Source organism: Myxocyprinus asiaticus, chromosome 17, assembly GCF_019703515.2.
Source record: "Myxocyprinus asiaticus isolate MX2 ecotype Aquarium Trade chromosome 17, UBuf_Myxa_2, whole genome shotgun sequence".
Lineage (NCBI taxonomy): Eukaryota > Metazoa > Chordata > Actinopteri > Cypriniformes > Catostomidae > Myxocyprinus > Myxocyprinus asiaticus.
Genome location: NC_059360.1, coordinates 1,049,737 through 1,069,426, shown reverse-complemented (window position 1 = coordinate 1,069,426; position 19,690 = coordinate 1,049,737). Strand labels below are relative to the sequence as shown.

The following is a 19,690-nucleotide window of genomic DNA, read 5'->3' as shown; positions in this document are numbered from 1 at the left end:
AAGATCAGGGTCAGCTGACCCCTCTGAGCTACACCTGAAACCAAATTGGGGCGCAAAAATGGGGTATGCATCATATGCATATGTATCATACTTTTTAAATCTCCTATAATACATTACAAACCAAAAGCACAATTTTAAACAATAATGAAAGTAGGTATTTTATTTAACTTTTATATAAATGGGTTCTAATATGCATTTTTATTTTTTCATTTTATTTCATCAAGAGGTACCTTCATAGCTACCGCTCCCCCTCTGTCTACCGATGTTGCTCTGACTTTCACATGACAAAACTGGTCAGAGGGGGAATGCGTTCTGGGGCGCAGAACAGAAAAAGGGAGATGGAAAATGAAAAACAGTGCATTAAAATGACAAAAACAATGCCCAAGTGGACAAAGAGATTGGTAGACTTAACGTATCACTTTATCACTGAAAATCTTGAAGAAAGGCTTGAAGTTAACCAACATTTAACATTACCAAGAGGTAGATGGCCAGCTAACATAAATATCAGTTAATTTAGATTATCTTTTCTGTTATGAAAAAAGTCGCCGTGTGTTTGGGAATGGACATTCAATCGCTTTACATTCAGAGAGAAAAGCTTGTTAAAAAAGTTGTTAATTGACCCGTCATCTCAGACACGATGTGAGAAACCATTGGATGTGGCTTGAGTAAATTACCTCAAGAATTATTAAACATCACCTGGACTAATTAATGATTAAACCAAAAAAATACAAAATAAAATGGGCAAAGATATGTGTGATGGAGAGGCTTGCTTCAGAATCAGTCATGTTGAACAATTAAGCCTCTTCATTATTTTCTTTCTTTTTCTGTATGGATGAAAAATAACAATGCAGATAAAATAAAATTAATAATTTGTTTTAAATAACTAAACAATTATTGCTAGGTACATGAATGTTTGTATAAAAATTCTAAATATAAAAGTTCAAATTAAATAATTGGCATCACATTAAGTTGAAACATTTGTTTTGTGAATTCTTTATATATATATATATATATATATATATATATATATATATATATATACCCCACTACCCCTCCCCGAGAGCCCCAAGAAAGCCAAAATAGCTGCCCCATTTCCTATCAAATGGTTCCCCAGCTTTCTACATGACACTTCCTCAAAAGCCGCCACCCTCCCCATCTCCGTGCACCACTCTTGAAATGAGGGTGCTCCAGCCAACCTCCATCCCCTTAAAACAATCTGTCTGCCAATCATAACACTGGTTAGGACCCAGTTTTTTATGTGCTTATCCCCTATATTAATGACCACCCCATCACCTAAAATACAGATTCTGGGGCAAAATGAAATTTGAGTGCCAATACGTCACACATAAATCTCTGAACCTTCAACCAAAATTCTTGGATCTTAACACACCACCAAAAAACATGGGTTGTGTCGTCGCCAACAGGTGGGTGTGTCTGTAAGACCAAGCCTATACAATCTAGAGGGGGTCCAATAGAATCGATGTAAAACCTTGAATTGCATAAGGCGAACCCTTGCATCTCTAGATGTAGACTTGATGTTTTTTAGAATCCTAGCCCACACTCCCTCCTCCAATACCAAATTTAAATCTTTCTCCCATAATCTCTTGAGAGAAGTTGAAGCTCCATCCCCCAGACTCTGAATTAACAGGGAGTAATACACTGATACCTCATGACCTTTTCCAAAAGCAGTAATCACCTCTCCCAGAGTATCTGCCGCTTAAGGGGGGTGTATGTTACTCCCAAAAATAGTACAGAGCAGGTGGCACAGCTGTAAATACCTAAAGAACTGAGATATGGGGATCCCAAAATGTTGAACCATATTTTCAAAAGATCTCACCACTCTCAACACTCTCATATAGGTCACCGAGTGTATTAACCCCCCTCACAATCCACCCTGATCAGCAGAAAGGGGACTTATTAATACATAATTTAGGGTTCAACCATATGCTCGAGGCAACATTTAAATAAATATCTGAATTAAACGCTCTGGACACTTTTGTGTATACCGAGTGCAAATGCGAGATAACAGTATTTAACTTAACTTCTCTGGTTAGTTTGATAGAAAGGCTTTGCAATGGAGAAATAGGAGCAAGGACTTCCTGTTCAATACAAAACCAGGGAGGGGCTCTCTCAGGTGGAAGCGACCAGTGAGCCAAATGTCCTATTCAACTTACTGAAATGTAATCTGGGACGTTTACCATTCCAAATGAAGGATTTGCTATGCTATCAAATTGCTTGAAATAAGAGAGGGGGACATCTACAGGGAGAGATTTTAGCAGGTAGTTGAATTTTGGAATACAATTCATTTTAATAACATTAACCTTCCCAATCATAGATAAATGTAATGAAGCCCACCTGCCCACATTGCTCGAAAACCTTTTTATTAAGGGGTCAAAATTAACTCTAACTAAATCAGACAAATTTGCTGGGAATAAAATACCCAAATACTTAATGCCCTGTTTGGGCCACTGGAAGGCACCCGGCTGTAAGTCCATTACTGGACAGTATGCTGTCAAAGCCAAAGCTTCGGATTTAGACCAATTGACTTTGTATCCTGAGAACTTAGAAAAGGAATTAATAATTCTGTGGAGGCAAGGCATAGATCTAGTAGGGTCGGAGATTAATAATAAAATATCTGTGTAAAGCAGAAGCTTATGCGCCATACCTCCCGCCGTCACCCCTGGAAAATCATCATCTTTTCTTATCGCAGCTGCTAATGGTTCCAGGGCAAGACAGAACAATAATGGGGAAAGAGGGCAACCCTGCCGAGTGCCCCTATCCAGAGTAAAATAATCTGAAATTAATCCATTTGTTTGTACCGCCACTACCGGGTGTCTATAAAGTAACTTAATCCATCCAATAATAGTATTCCTGAACCCGTATATTTCCAAAATCTTCAAAAGATAATCCCATTCTACCATATCAAACGCCTTTTCGGCATCAAGTGAGATGGCAGCGACCGGAGTCTGATCATTCACCACTGACCACATGATATTGATGAAACGCCTAATATTATCAGAAGAGCTACAGCCCCGAATAAACCCCACCTGATCTAGCTGTATAAGAGATGTCATAACTTAATCGGTTAGCCAAAATTTCTGACAATATTTTTACGTCTAACTGGATCAGGGAAATTGGATGATAACTCTTACACTCGCTTGGGTCTTTGTCCTTTTTAAGAATCAGACTGATCCGGGCTTGTGTCATGGTTGGAGGAAGCTTTCCATTCTTTAATGATTCAGTATAAACTTCTAACAAAAGTGGAGCCAGTTCTGTAGCATAAGATCTAAAAAATTCAGCGGCAAAGCCTGTAGGTAAGGCCTTAATTACCTCGCCAAGCTCCTCCAAGGTTATCTCAGAATCAAGATTATTTTTTTGCTCAGTCATCAGTTTAGGAAGATCTAATGGTTCCACAAAATTTCGTATATACTCTTCAGTAGACGAAGATGTGGAACTGTAAAGATCAAGATAGCATTCTTTAAAAGCATTATTAATATCAATGGCCGAGGTAAAAATTTCACCACCAGCAGATTTCACTGAGGAAATGGTAGAAAAAGACTCTCTCTGCTTCATTTATCTAGCCAAAAGCTTCCCTGCTTTGTCCCCAGACTCAAAGTATGACTGTCTTGCCCTGAATAACCAAAACTCCACTTTCTGCGACAAAATAGTATTATATCTATATTTCAATCGGGTCAATTCTCTGAGGCCATCAGACGACATTCGGTACTTCAGCTCTGCCTCGGCACTTTTAATATTCCCTTCCAACTCCATGAGTTCTCGTGCTTTGGATTTTTTGGTGAATGAGACATACTGTCTCCCTCAGCGGATCGCCGAGCTGGAACCCTGTGAGCTCCCTCGATTTCCAGCTTATGGCCTGCTATGTCAAACAGATTCAGAAAGAGCCCGTCCAGGAATTTCACCATATCCTGTCCCTCTTCGCCCTCAAGAATTCCAACAATACGGACGCTATTCCGCCGGCTACGGTTCTCCATATCCACCAACTTCTCCCAGACACGCTCCAAATCCACCTTGGTCGCTAGCAGATTAGCGGATAATTCCCTCTCCGATGACTCCAGATAATCTATCCGTTTCTCGACATCCCCACTCTTGTAACCATCTCAGTGAATTTCGTCTCCATGGCAGTGATCGATCGACGTATTACAGCAAGATCCTCCAAGTCAGCAACGACCTTCGTCAGCATTGCCGACATGTTCAGCATCTCTTGCCGAATTTCCCTCTTTTCTCCGACCACAACGACTCCCTGGCTCGGGGCCTTCTCGGGGGTTTCAGCTTGAGCACTTAAGTGTCTTTTAATGTCTCCAGAGCCTGTGGATTTTTAATTCTTTGACATATTGTCATCCAAGAACAGTTATGGAACAGTGTATCGAATCTCACCGGTTTATATAATTAAAATTGATAAAACTAGCAAAGTGCACAGAGCTCACCATTCAAACATCCGAACCTCGCATGGTGTCACGTGACTCTCAAAAATATTTTTTATTAATTTATTTAAAAACAAACTGTGAGTGTTCGGAATTGTAATATTTGAAAAGTGTTGAGTTATTAATGGTTCCGTTTTAGTTGTCAAATTTTGTGTCACCTTCACATGACTATTTAATATAAAGTTAAAAGGGCTCCAAAGGTCATGTAATTTGCCTATGGGTTTTTGGCTTTTTAATCTGTGTAGTGTGTGTGTGTGTGTGTTTGTATTTGGTGGGGTGAGGGGGGGCGCCAACAATGTTGCATACCCCTCAACAAATGTGTAGTTGTGGCCCTGAACCAAATGACTTTTAGACACAAATCATAGATGTTTTACTAAATAGAGCCATTGTGAAAATGTATAGCTGGTGTTTTATTACAATATATAGACAAAGAATATAAACAGGAGAATTTCACAAAACCTTTCAAGAAAATGCCCTGGTGATATTTCACCCAGAGAAAGAAATAAGAAATTGTATTTAGCTTAAAGAAAATAAAGTCTATTTTAGGACCATAATGTGAAAAAAATCTCATTCTCATTACTGTAGTATGGGAAAAAAATAATTATAAAAAATGTTGTACTTAATTGTAAAAATTTGTTGTACTGCCTTTAATTTATCCTGATTTATAAATAAAACTGTTGTTTTTACTAATAAATTGTGTAATAAGAATTTAATGAGAATCACCATTGAGAATAATGAGAATTACTGGAAAAGAAAAATATATAGAAAATAGTTCTTACGTAATAAGAATTTATTGAGAATCACCATTGAGAATGAGGAAAAAAATCCTCAAAAATAAAAAGTTTGGACACTTTAAGAATTGTTTTAATTTCATTAATTTGTAATGAAAATAATATCACAATGCCAAGAAACCTAATGTTCCTAATGTAAGCTATATTTTCCTTATATTAACTTCTTTGTTTTTTCTTTTGATTTTGGGATGAAATATGACCTGGACAAGTTTCAAACAGTGGCTGGTGATATTTTACATTTTGTGTACTGGATATTAAAGGCTCAAGTGTCATTGTTTCAATATTAACCACTCCAGTGTGCTTTGTGTTTCAGAAGAGAATGAAGCGCAGTATTGCGAGACATCATGCCCCTGACGTGGTTAAAGGATACTACCAGAGGTAAAACTCACTCACATGATCGTAACACTGGTATTATGAGAGCAACACACATGTGAATAAAATGCATGGGTCTTGGGATGTGTTTATTAAAGTTGAAGTATTTTTTATTTGACACATTGTCTTAATGCAATTGAGCATTTAAGCAAAAAACAAAACCTGTCAAGAAAATATTCTGCTCCCATTTTCTCCATAATCAAAAGAAACAAATAAGAAATGATATGTTTCATATTGAAAACAAAGCCTATTTTTAGGGCCATTTAAGAGAATTTTCATTTTCATGTCAGTTCCACACATTTATCCCCCCAATTCTCATTACTAAGGGTGTGAATCTTTAGGTTATAAGCACATCGATTCGATTTGCAATTTATAGGTTTTCAATTAAAATCTATTTTGTGCAAATTCAGAACAATTCGATTCACAATGAAATTCGGTTCAATTAATGATTCGATTCTGCATTTTTTTTAATGCATTTATAGTATTCTTTAAATACTTCTCCTAATGTGTCTTAGACAAGGAAAAGAAATACAAAATACTTAAGATATTACAAATATTTTAGAGCTCAACATAACTAGGAAAGTATTCCATATTTCACTATAAAAATTCCATGATTTTTTTTATTTTTTATTTCATGACTTTTCCAGTCCTGGATAACACAATTTTAAAATGTCTTATTTCCAGGTTTTCCATGACATTGGGAACCCTGAATCAGTAAACTAATCCAAATATTATTACATTAAAGGAACATCATTCAGTTTCCTCAAGGCCTCATATAAATAAGCAAAAGAGAAAAGAAAAATCAACTAGATGACTTCAACTTAAATGTTTCTGCATGACAAGTCCCCATCTAAACAATGATACTAGTAAAATTGCACTGTTTATCTAATAGAAAATAACGGCTAAGTTTCACCGCAATGACAGCATTTTCAGTAGTGGTCACGCAAATGCTGCTTTGGAAAACGGAGGTTCATTAAGCAAGAATCATTTGAGACTTGTCAATTTGCCAACAGATGCTTCAGCAAATAATCCAGCACTTTGAGAACAATGTTTCCCAAAGACAAATTGGAAGGATTTTGGGCATTTCACCCTCTACAGTGCACAACATAGTTAAAAGATTCAAGGAATCTGGTCAAATCTCTGTGCATAAAGGGCAAGACGAAAACCATTTCTGAATGTGCGTGATCTTTGATCCCTCAGATATCACTGTCTTAAAAATCATCATTCATCTGTTATGGATATCATGAACATGGGCTTGGGATTACTTTAGTAAACCTTTGTTACCACTCACCGCTGCATCCACAGATGCAAGTTAAGACTTTACTATGTAAAGGAGAAGCCATACATCAACACTGTCCAGAAGCGCTGCCGACTTCTCTGGGCTTGGTCTCATCTTAGATGGAAAGTAGAACAGTGGAACTGTGTTTTTTGGTCCGATGAGACCACATTTCAAAAAGTATTTGAAAAACAAAGCCGTTATGTTATCCAGGCCAAAGAGGAAAAGGGCCATCCAAGCTGTTATCAGCGTCAGGCCCAAAAGCCAGTGTCTATATGGGCCAGGGGTGTGTCAGTGCCCATACAGTCCTGACCATCTCCAATTGAGAATGTGTGGCGCATTATGAAGCGCACAATACAGCAATGAAGACCCCGTACAATTGTGCAGTTGAAGACCTGCATAATGGATGACTGGGGGAAAATTCCACTTTCTAATCTTAACAAACTTGTGTCTTCAGTGCCCAAAAGCTTAATAAGTGTTATTAGAAGAAATGGTGATGTTTCACAGTGGTAAACACTCAACTGACCCAACTTTTTTGGAGTGTGTTACAATCATCTGATTTGAAATTACTGTACATTAACAAAAACAATGAAATTCACAAGATAAAACATCATATAATGTGTAGTTGTAGTGCTTTCAGTATAGCAAAGGGTTCTTGTATTTATTAGCATTTTTCATACTGTCACAACTTTTTGTACTGTGCACTGTTTTGTGGAATTGTGATTCTTGAGCAACACTAACGATTCTCGATTTAAAAATCACATTTCAAGATCAATGCATATCAATCGGCAGGATTAGTAATTGATGCATCGAGAAAAAGAGTGAATTGTTACACCCCTACTCATTACCACAATGCAAAAAATCTTAATGGTCCTAAATTTAAGTTTAATTTTCTTTATGCGAAATATAATTTCAGATTTTTGGTGTATTGATTTTGGGGTTCAGTATGACCAGGACATCTTCATGACAAGTTTCGTGAGAATCACTCAATATATATATATATATATTATTTTACATTATGGCTGATATCTGAAATTGTGGCCAATATTATAAATCTATGCTATTTTGTGTTAATATATATACAGTATATATGTGTGTGTGTGTGTGTATAACCTTGTGCTTATTGCGTAAGATGCTGGAAAAACAGTGAAACGCAAGGCAATGGCCAAACACATCCGCCTCCTGCATGTGTACATAGACCAACAATTCAAAATGGCACAGACGCAATGCAAGAACACATCTTTGTGTACATCCCCCTATCAATAATTCTTTCAAAAAATAGATCAGGAGAATTCAAATTAAGAAAAAAGTCATTAAAAAGTATTAAAAGGTCTTAAATCAATTTGGTGAAAATTAAGGCCATTAAAAGGTATTAAAAAGTCTTAAATCACATTTCCAGAGGTATTAAAATTTTTTTGTTTGAACATTTTCCTCTTTGGGTCGTAAGGTTGAATGAAAACCTTACAAATGAACACCTTCTATGGCTCGCAGATATCAGAGAATGGAGTTGCCGCAATTTTTTTATGTGGTGTGTGTGTGCGTTCAGTGTACTGTACATTGGTGCCAGGGCTCCAGATTTTCCCCATTCATTTTCTCCTTTGACATTTCAACATTAACAGACTGGGCGATTACATGAGAGAAGGCACATTTCAGTAAGTTGATGGAACAAGTTGTCCTGTAGTGCACATCCTGTTAATTCACAAAATGAAAGCACCACTCTTACATGTTGAACAAAGATATTTGCCAGCTTTTTCAAACATTGTTTCCCCGATTTGGCAAAAATATAGTTCAGATAAAGCAAAACGTTTTACATGTGGCATGACGGCAGATATAATTCCATTTGGTCTAGTTCAAGGAGAAGCCTGTTAGTAGTGTTAATAATGCATGTTCATTTGTGCTCATGTTTGATGAGAGCCTCAATGACTAGACTAAAACAACTAAAATAAATGGATGCTCATGTTAGATTTTTGGAGTGATGTCTAGTCGAGGTACCTTGAGTAAAGTATGAACATAAGCATAAGTAATGAACTTTAATAACTACTGTAGATGTCTGCATAAAAATACACTCAGTAGGCATACCGTATCAAACCAGCCCTTTACTCTCGCCTTAGCTGCGTGTCATTTTATATGTGACTTCATGTTGCATCAAGTGGTGGGTATGTTTATGCATTAACCCTGATAGTGATCGAAGTAATGTGCAAGTCTTAAATATTTTTGAAAAGGGTATTAAAAAGTATTAAATTGGATGTGCTGATACCTGCAGATACTCCGGCAAAGCGTTACAAATTGTAACCCTGTCATATGTTGCTTATAAACTCACAAAAACCAGATAACATCCGAATGAGCGCTGAAGTGAGTGTACACATGATGTGTGGTGGATCTGTGAGGGTTTGTGGTTTTGCTGGTTAATGATCAGTCTCGTCTGGTTTGGGCTTTGAATCCAACAGGGACGCTGACATGTCCTGGCTGGTCTGTTCATGTTGTTCTTGTTGACGTTCTTCTTCATTGTTGTTGTTTGTGGTAATGAAGGTACCGCAGTGAAGCTGAGACGCGTCCTACAGAACCCGTTCTACTGGAGCTCGCCAACCAGGTAATGACCTCACCTCCATCATCAAGTCAGTCTTTCTTTATTATTCTTCAGCACTATTGCAGCACAAATATAATTAACCCAGAAGATTCAAAGACTCGTTTAGAGTTTTCTCAGTCTGTTAGTACTTATGAAAATTGGGCTAATGGTTCTGCCTATTAACCAATTATTATTTCATGCAGTTAGCCTTTATGGAAAATACTTCTGTGTCATTACCATAAGTGACCTTCATAAATGTGTCTGCAATCTGTTATTGACCTGCAGAGGTAATTGGTAATATGTCTATTTACATACTGAAGCTCTTTTTCTTTTAAAAACCTTCATTAAATGTGCAGGTGGCTACCGCCAATAATGATATTAAAGTCATTCTCATGTCAGTAGTGAAAGTGAAGCACTCTGATCACAGTCGAGCTGAGTTCATGGGTTCGGTTTCCAGGAAACACACATTTAAAACGTGCTTGCATGGTTCAGAATGAATGCTGTTGGTCAGCTCTTCTCAGCATTACAGCAAATCAGCACAGTATTAATTAACACTGGCTCACACTGAGGTTTAATGACCAGTGATTGGCGTCCACAGGGCACTCTGATGTGTCCTATTAAGGTCTGATCTGTTCATGCCCTTGACATCACCTTTAAACATCTTAAACAGAGTGTGATGTTTGCTCAAGACTACTTGAGATGAACTGGTTTATACCTCGCTTTATGATCTCACATGTTCTCTTGAACAGATATTTACTGCAGATCTTATAGGAGACCAGTATAGCTTCCTTTCCATCCTCAAAAGAGTCGATACACATATAGGTCTACTGCATCCTACTGTGTTGAATGAATTTAAACCGGTTCATTTCCCAGCATCGCCAGCAGTCCAGGTCTGGAAAAGAGTCTCCCTTTTTTAAATCTCTTAACTCTTCTACATACTGTGCTTAAGGACACAAAATCTCAGGATGTTTTCATGTCTTTTTGGAGACATTTACACACACAAGTATAAAACTACATGTCTAGTTGATATGAAATATTTTGTGAAGTTGTCAGCAGTGTAACATGCTATACTCAATCATTTATGCTATCCTCAAAAGTTTAAAAATACATTTTACTTGTTCTTATATAATAATTGTGCATGCAGTTTTTATGGTCTCAAATTAATTTAGAGACTGCATGGAATATTTGTACTGTTTATAAAAAAATAATCTGTCACACTACAGGAGCATTTAAAATGAACTAGTGAAGGCAAAAAGTTGATTAAATGGTGACTAGTTACAGCACTTAACCTCCTGAGACCCCTGTGTGACTGTTGTGTGTATCTTCCATTCCCCTTTTTGATTTGTAACTAGTAGCACCTAATAAACATACAAAAAAATAATAATTCTAGAGAAAATAGTTTTCCTGAAAATGTATATCCACATGTGTGGACAGCAAGACTACATTGTGAAATTTAAAATAATAAATTGTTAATTATATTTCCAGAAGTGTTGGTTATTCATTACAGACATTACATTATAAAATGATACATTATAAATTCTGAATCTATGTACTGATTATCATTGTCACATGTCTGTCAAACATGTTGAGTGATCCAAACATCATCTGCAGCCTGAAACTGAACTTTTGATCAGATTTTAGGAGTGAATGCACTTAACTGCATAGAGAGCTATAGGATGCTCCCTTGCTCCCTATTTAGTGAATGACTTAACCTCCAGTGTGCTGTCTGTCTGCACTGGTCTCAGAACAGTTTGAAATGCACCTTATTTTCATCCTAACTCCATATAAAACCTCTGAAAGCAACATTTTTCAGCTTTTGCATGAATACATTTATTGTCGATGTGATAATACACAGTAAATATAGGAATGCATTTATTAATGTTAATGAATAGAATCATATTGTGCAGTGATGACAAAATAAAATATAACAAAATGTATATTAAAATGAAGTGAAATGACCCACAGATGTGTTAATGTTGTGAGTTATTTAAAATAACTAACATGTTTTTTTCTACTTCTGAGGACATGTAGTGCCAGTTTCCACATATGTGGACATCATGTTTATCAGCGCACTGACACGTGAAAAATGAACAGATTTTGTAATGCGGCATATCAAATGAAACTAGAGACTCTACTCTTTACAACCAAACAGGTTTCAATGAAAAAAACTTTAAGAGATTTCTTACCAGAGGCACTTTTGTTGGCGCTGCGTCTGTAGAAGCGCTTCAAGGAAATCTATGTCATGTTGTTGTGTCACGTGACTCGTGTGGGAGAAGTTAAACCTTTAAATCACAGACTAGAGTCTTGTGAACAGTATTCAGTTGGTTTTTATACATTTAAATTATGCGTTGTGTATAGTGAAGTCAAAATAGCGAGTCCTCAAAAAACAAAATTGTTTTAGAGCTCGAGGCCCCTTGGGTTCAGAGGCCCGTGGGCAATGGCCCAATCGCCCCTGTGGTTAATCCGTGCCTGACTCACCCTTATGCCATCTCAAACTCGTACGACTTTCTTTCTTCGGTGGAACACAAACAGATATGTTTTGGTGAAGATATGATGTGTTTACTATACAATGCATGTTACTGGAGACCAAACCTTTCAAGCTCTAAAGGCATCATAAAGATAATTCATATGACTTCAGTTGTTTAATCCTTGTCTTCTGCAGTGTGTACAGCATTCTGCGTGAGGAAGTGTAATTGAGATAATGATCATTTTTGGGTGATCTCTTCTTTTAAGGTCATGAATATTTTGTATATCAAAGTGTATTATTGCAGACAGAACTGTTGTCTCTTACTACAGCTGTCAGATGTTTGTGTGTATTGAGGACCTCTGTCTCTGGTCAGGTGGACGTGTCTCCTGCTCTGTTGGCTCGTGTGGTGGTGGAGTGTTTTGTGGAGGAAACTGAAGGTGCAGTCCGTGAGTACATGTCTTTATATTCTAATAAACCACACACACACTGCAGATAAACGTTCAGAATCAGATTATTTCCCCTCTTTCCTCTATGTGCAAACTCACTCTTATTTTCACACATGAAAGTTTGTGGTAAAGGAAAGAGTGAAGAATGATTAAAGAATAGATTAAATGATTAAAGTTTGACAGTGGACTTCTTTCACCTTACACACCAGGGTAGGGTTGCACCAGCTGTGTAAGGTCTCACTTAAGCTGAGATGTAAAGTTCACACTAAGGGCTTAGTAACTACTATTTAGTTTGTAACTAAGTCAGTGTTTAATTTGGTTGCACCACCTGTTCTTAAGGCAAGACTTAACTAGTAGGTCGTAAGCTCTCCGTAAAGTGATGTGTAGTCGCATAATATGACGTTTACTTGTATTTATCCAATAAACAGCCTTCAAATTTGTGCACAGAAGTGTTAAAAATCCGTCAGTTTCAGTTTGATCTTGTTACGGTTGATGTTCAAACCTCGTTTGCTCATGTAACTGTCAGCTGTAATAAATTATATCCCCATTAAAATACGATACGTAATAAAACAAGATTTAATTAATGGTAAATTTAGCCTATGTAAATAACAATATTTAATAACTGTATCTAAAATAAATAAGGGGCAATAAATAAATGAATACTAATACAACTGGCTGGAAATACATTTATTCATTTTAATATTGTATATATTTCGTATATGTTGAAACTTGACACCATACACAGGAAAGTGCACCATTAGATCGGTTTCATGCTGAAGAAGTACGTTTTTTAAGTAATGTTTTCTCCCGTAAATGTAAATGCGTGTTATGCAACACCATCATATATGTCGAAAGGACTGAAGCCTGTTAACCAAAACATGAGATCATTGATGTCATTAAATGAGTCTGCTTTTTTATTCCATCTGTTACTCCTGGTCGGAGTCTTCCGTAAATATTTAGTTTATATGTAGGGTTACATCCTACCTAAATTTAATGGTGCAACACTCAAATATTTAGTAGTGCGTAAATTGTGACTTAGTGCCCATTTACGCCACAACTAGGCTAAGTTGTAACTTACATATATCTGGTGCAACCGGCCCCAGGTCACTCACACTGACTGTCTGTCTCTGTGCTCTCATCATCTGCCATCTCGGTATCATGTGATTGGTCAATAGTGGAAGTGAATTACACATCATCAGTGGCTCGTGTGTGTCCAGTGGAAGAAGAAATGCTCTTTTAATTCGGTTTTCATATATTGAGAGGAATGTTTCGTGTATCTTGTTTCTTTTATACCTGTATCTTGGGAATAAAATCTGTCAGTTGGTGTATTGTGTTTGTACAGTTTCTAGAGGCTACACCTTTTGTCTTTTCATCATTTGTAGCCTTGTTTTACGAGTGTCACTTGATTGCACTAGCTGTCCCCACCAGCACAGCTCACAATCTAATGAAAGTGACGTCTGCTTTGACACATTGTCTTATCGCCCAGTCAGATGCTTGGCCCTCGGTGGTGATCTTCAGAGCGCACAGGCTGCACGGTTCAATCACTGAATCTCCCTGTCTGAATATTACACTTTTGTAATGTGTAGCTTTCATGAAACAATGCCAGGATAATTGTCTTTGCTGGCAATTAGCTCATAGGTTTGTCCAGCGCTATTGGCAAATGCATCCATCATTCCCGCTCACTCATTTCCAGACGTGTGTGTTTCCAGTGCAACACACAAATCGATAGCCTCATATACTCCAGACAACGCCTCTCAGCCAGTAAGCCACTTGCATTCACACACTATCATCTTTTATTTTCTTTTATTCCCTCTTTTCCCTGTTTGCATTTAAGAGACACATAAATTGTGCCTTTGGGACGTGTGAATATATATCCAATCACTTGAGCGGCTCAATAGAGAGTTTGCAACTGTTTCTGAAGTCTTTCGTGTTTGTTGCGTATGTTTTTCCCCTGACTGTTCTGGTAGCACGCGGACTGACGGATGCGCATGGAAATAAATCAATACGTTCATGGCATTTTCAGAAGATATTGAATATAAAATCAACATGTAGCCTATAATCCTTCCTCTGGTGCAGACAAGACTGTTCCTAGAAAGCAAGTCAAACACTATCACTGCTGTAAAACAGCCATTTTATTCTAATCTCTGTGATATTTTTCCATATGCGCCACTTGATTATAAAACAGCACGCCTGTGTTATCATGTTCAAGTGAGATGATTATGTGAAATTCAGCTTCTATTCACTTTATCTTCTTTATCTTTATATTTTATTAAAGCCATTTGATGCTGAATCCACCTAATAATGCTGATAAGACTAATTTCCCTTATGCTGGTTCAACATCATCGCTTTTTCGGCTGATACTGTTCAGCAGCACAGCTGTGGATATACAGTATACACTACCTTTAACTTGACACAGCGACCTAAAAATGGTACGTTTATGACACCACGTAACCAAAGTGAGACGCTCCAAAAGCATCCGTCTGACGCAGGTGTACATTGACGGGTCCTTAGACAAGCCTTTATAATAAATTTTGGACTGGTTGATGAATTCAATTGCAAAATGGATTACTGTGAACTGTAGATCAATAATTGGCTTATGTTCAATAATATGGAAATAAACAATATATTGACTTTTAAAGCCAGTGTCTTATCAATGCTTTCTGCCACAATAACCTCCTGAGTGCTGTGTGCTTTTTGATTTGTAACTAAAAAAACATTTTTTTTTTAGACCAAATAGTTTTCCTAATAATTGATGTCCTCATATGTGGACAGTGAGACTAAGTTGTGAAATTTTAAATAATATCAAACTATAGGAAGTCAGTTTAAAAAAAAAAAATTTTTTATTATGTTTGCAGGAGTGTTGATTATTCATGTTTTTGAGATGTTACAGACATTACATCATAAATTAGCATAATTAATTCTGATTCAAAGTAATGTCCAGCATCATCAATCACTGTCAATCATGTTAAAATAAAATGATACATTATAAATTCTGAATCTATGTACTGATTATCATTGTCACATGTCTGTCAAACATGTTGAATGATCCAAACATCATCTGCAGCCTGAAACTGAACTTTTGATCAGATTTTAGGAGTGAATGCACTTAACTGCATAGAGAGCTATAGGATGCTCACTTGCTCCCTATTTAGTGAATGACTTAACCTCCAGTGTGCTGTCTGTCTGCACTGGTCTCAGAACAGTTTGAAATGCACCATATTTTCATCCAACATTTTCCAGTTTTTGGATGCATCCATTGATTCTCAATATGATAATGTACAGTAAATATAGGATATTTTAACTGAAACTGAGCATACAGTCACAATTGTGTTCATTGTGTTGAACAGCATGCGTTTCGTGATAAATCGCTAAAAGTTTTAAAATGGCATATCGGATGAAACTAGAGACTCTAATCATTTGACTCAAACAGGTTTTAATGTAAAAACTTTGAGGTTTCTTACCAGATGTAATGTTGTTGGTATTTCAACCAAACACAAACTCCTCTGTGATTGACGCCATATTATTTGATCACATGCACGTGCAAAAGTCTTAGGCACATAAGATGTTTCACAAAAACATTCATCTTAAGATGGTTATTTATATCTTCAGCTTTAGTGTGTCAATAGGAAATATACATTTTAGACTCCCAAACATTACTTTTGCAAATAGAAAAGATTAGAATAGAAGAACAGGGAGCCCTGCAACAGATATCATGTTCCCCACAGAGCCCCCCACTGAACATCGAGTCTGTCTGAGATTACATAAAGAGACAGAAGCAACTGAGACAGATTAAATAGATAGAAGAACTGTGGGGAATTCTCCAAGAAACTTGAACATCCTATCTGCCAACAACCAAGAAAAACTGTGTCCAGGTGTATCTGGGAGAATTGGGGCTGTTTTAAAGGTAAAGGTGGTCACACGGAATATTGATTTAGCTTTTTTATGATTACTGGACTTTGTATGACATTAACTGATAAATGAAAACTATTTATGGCATTATTTTTGAAGACATCCTCACTGTGCAACATTTTTCACAAGTGCCTAAAACTTTTGCACAGCACTGTATACATACACACACACACACACACATATATATATATATATATATATATATAGAACAGATCTTGCTGTTTCGGAAGGAAATTGGTACTTTAAGTCACCAAAGTGGCATTCAACTGATCACAAAGTATAGTCAGGACATTACTGATGTAAAAAACAGCACCATCACTATTTGAAAAAAGTCATTTTTGATCAAATCTAGACAGCAGCCATCACTCCAACACCTTATCCTTGAGTAATCATGATAAATTGATCATTCGGTACTAGAAAATCACTTGCCATTATATCAAACACAGTTGAAAGCTATTTAGTTCATTAAATGAAGCTTTACATTGTGTTTGTGTTTGTTTATGAGTTGCCACAGTATGCAATAGACTGGCATGTCTTAAGGTCAATATTAGGTCAAAAATGACAAAAAAGAAACAGCTTTCTCTAGAAACTCGTCAGTCAATCATTGTTTTGAGGAATGAAGGCTATACGATGCTTGAAATTGCCAAAAAATGAAGATTTCACACTAAGGTGTACACTACAGTCTTCAAAGACAAAGGACAACTGGCTCTAACAAGGACAGAAAGAGATGTGGAAGACCAGATGTACAACTAAACAAGAGGATAAGTACATCAGAGTCTCTAGTTTGAGAAATAGACTCCTCACATGTCCTCAGCTGACAGCTTCATTGAATTCTACCCGCTCAACACCAGTTTCATGTACAACAGTAAAGAGAAGACTCAGGGGTGCAGGACTTATGGGAAGAATTGCAAAGAAAAAGACACTTTTGAAACAGAAAAACAAAAAGAAAAGGTTAGAGTGGGCAAAGAAACACAGACATTGGACAACAGATAATTGGAAAAGAGTGTTCTGGATCTTAACCCCATTGAGCTTTTGTGGGATCAGCTAGACTGTATGGTGCTATGACAAGTGCTACAGGAAGTGTGGGGTGAAATGTCACCTGAGTATCTGGACAAACTGACAGCTAGAATAACAAGGATCTGCTAAGCTGTCATTGCTGCATGTGGAGGATTTTTTGATGAGAACTCTTTGAAGTAGTTTAAGAAGTTCTGAACTTTTAACTTTTTCAAATTGTAATAGTAATTTTTCATGTGATTAATGTCCTGACTATACATTGTGATCAGTTGAATGCCACTTTGGTGAATAAAAGTGCCAATTTCTTTCCATAAGAGCAAAATCTGTACATTATATATACATAATGCCTTTTTTTAAGGTTTCAGTGAATTAAATATGTAAAGGGATAGTTCACCCAAAAATGATAATTCTCTCATTTACTCACCCTTATGCCATCTCAAACTCATATGACTTTCTTTCATACATTGTTCTGAATCGTTAGATAACCAAATGGTTTATCGCAGTATAAACTTTACCGCCACATGTTCATAACCATCATACTGGCCGGCTTTATATTTTGATCTGCTCCATTATGGGTTCTTGAGCTGAAGGTAAGTGCAAGAGGCAGATGATTGTGGGTTTTGAATAATGAGATGCAGTTTCTTCATTAGCAGCTGGAGGAGGTGGGTGAGGTAAGCATTGCCGTAGCACTAGCCTTGACAAGTATACTAATTACTAGCGTGCAGCGTGGTAGCTGGAGTCAGCCGTACTGCAGTGCAGAGCTGTGAAGCGGGCCGAGCCGTAACCCTGCTATCAGACACAATCAGATGGAGGCAGATCAGTTGTGCTCCAGTAACCCTGCTGAGATTCATACCTCCACCACCGCTGCTGCAGCACCAGAGGAGAAGAGCTGCTCTTCCTGTCCTGTTTTCTCTCTGTGCGGTGAGCAGTGGAGGATGGGCGTTTTAAAGAAGTAAATATGAAAATCAAATGAGGGCTTCAGGCAGCCGTAGAGATTTGCAGAGCTGTCCTCCGGCGTCTAACAGCCTCATACATCACGGCCCGCAAGTAGTCAGTCCCTCTAATATCTGTAAATGTTTTTAGATATTAGCCAATTTATATGCTCCCAGATTCATCATGGAAAATCAGCTTTAGCAGGGGCGCATTATCAGCGTGCGCATCATGAAGTTTGATGTACGACGGCTTTTGTGAGTCGATGGGCTACGCTCCGCAAGCCAAGGAGGAGGGGGTCTCGATTATAACCAAAAGAAGAGGGCTTTTTAATTAATAAACAAACTCTGGAGCTCATCAGCGTCAGGGGTGATAACGATTGTCATCTGTTATTGTTTATGACGATCGTCCGTCAACATGTGATGCCTTCTAATGAGGTTTCCGCCCATTTCTTTGGTCCTCCATAATGGCTTTCTCATCCTAGCGGAGAGGCGAGCGAAGGTTGTGTCGCTTTATGCCGCCCCATTCATCATTTCATCAGAGGTTGTTAAAGGTGGCTGTGTTTTTGATAAACAGCGCATCCATGTTCTGGAACATCTCCCGGCAGAGGGGGTGTCTTTCCTCTTTAATATTTCCCTCTTCAGATAAGGACGCCTCAGTCGGAATTTATGTTGACACGGGACAATTACATTAAATTCGGTGTGTGTTTACAGTGTTGTGTTGTTTTGTGTGCGGAGGCGTCTTTAATAAATGTATGCTGATGCCAGGGGCTGCGGCCACGCGAGGATGTTCCCTCTGTTATTTACTGCGCCGTTTGTGTGCTGCATATCCGAGACTGCAAATGGCATTACGGCCCGTGATGAATGAGCGTTAGAGTAAACTCATTTTAAAAGCGGCCTGATTTATTAGCACTCTGGCCTCCATTTTCATCAGGTCAGTGCCTGGCTGAAACCTCACAATGTCAGCTTCAAGGTCACACATTTTACGATCATTTTTAACCCCATTCCTCTGAAAATGGAGGAAACAGTCTTCAGTCACTTATCGTCTCTCCTGCAGAAGGAGAGCGCTGGGGACGGGCAGCCGTTTGAAGCAGGTGCTGTTGCGTGATGTGTGAAATGCGATGGTGGTCAACCTCCAATTACGAGTCCTGGTCAGACAAGGCCTTTAATGGCGGCTGCTTGCCTTCGGGGAGGTCTATTACACACTAGTGTTTTGCAGGACCAGCATCAAATCTATAAAAGTACCATTAGAAGGGAAAAAATCAATCAAAATGCCATTAAAGTGGAATAAGTTGCTAGTATTGCTGATGCGGTTGCGGCTTCTTTGATTTCGCCTCAGATTATTAGGCACAGTGGCCTAGTGACTTTGTTAAGGGGAATGAGCGTTGTTGGGGAGTAATACGTCTCCTGGCTTCATAAAGTTTGCGGCCTCATATTTCCCGCTTTATTGATTATCCATTATCATTTGTCACGAGGTG

General features: G+C 37.7%; 2 protein-coding genes across 8 annotated transcripts in view; both read left to right on the top strand.

Annotated features, from left to right (window-relative positions):
* LOC127455400 (uncharacterized) overlaps positions 1-19,690 on the top strand; it is a 329,023-nt gene that overhangs the window by 181,661 nt on the left and 127,672 nt on the right. The gene's annotated exons all lie outside the window — the stretch shown is intronic.
* cdin1 (CDAN1 interacting nuclease 1) overlaps positions 1-19,690 on the top strand; it is a 112,980-nt gene that overhangs the window by 31,644 nt on the left and 61,646 nt on the right. For all 7 annotated transcript variants that reach the window (XM_051723266.1, XM_051723272.1, XM_051723271.1 and 4 more), the window contains 3 exons: positions 5,547-5,611; positions 9,411-9,471; positions 12,288-12,360. In XM_051723266.1, the coding sequence (XP_051579226.1) occupies positions 5,547-5,611; positions 9,411-9,471; positions 12,288-12,360 (199 nt within the window). The remainder of the gene's footprint in view (positions 1-5,546; positions 5,612-9,410; positions 9,472-12,287; positions 12,361-19,690) is intronic.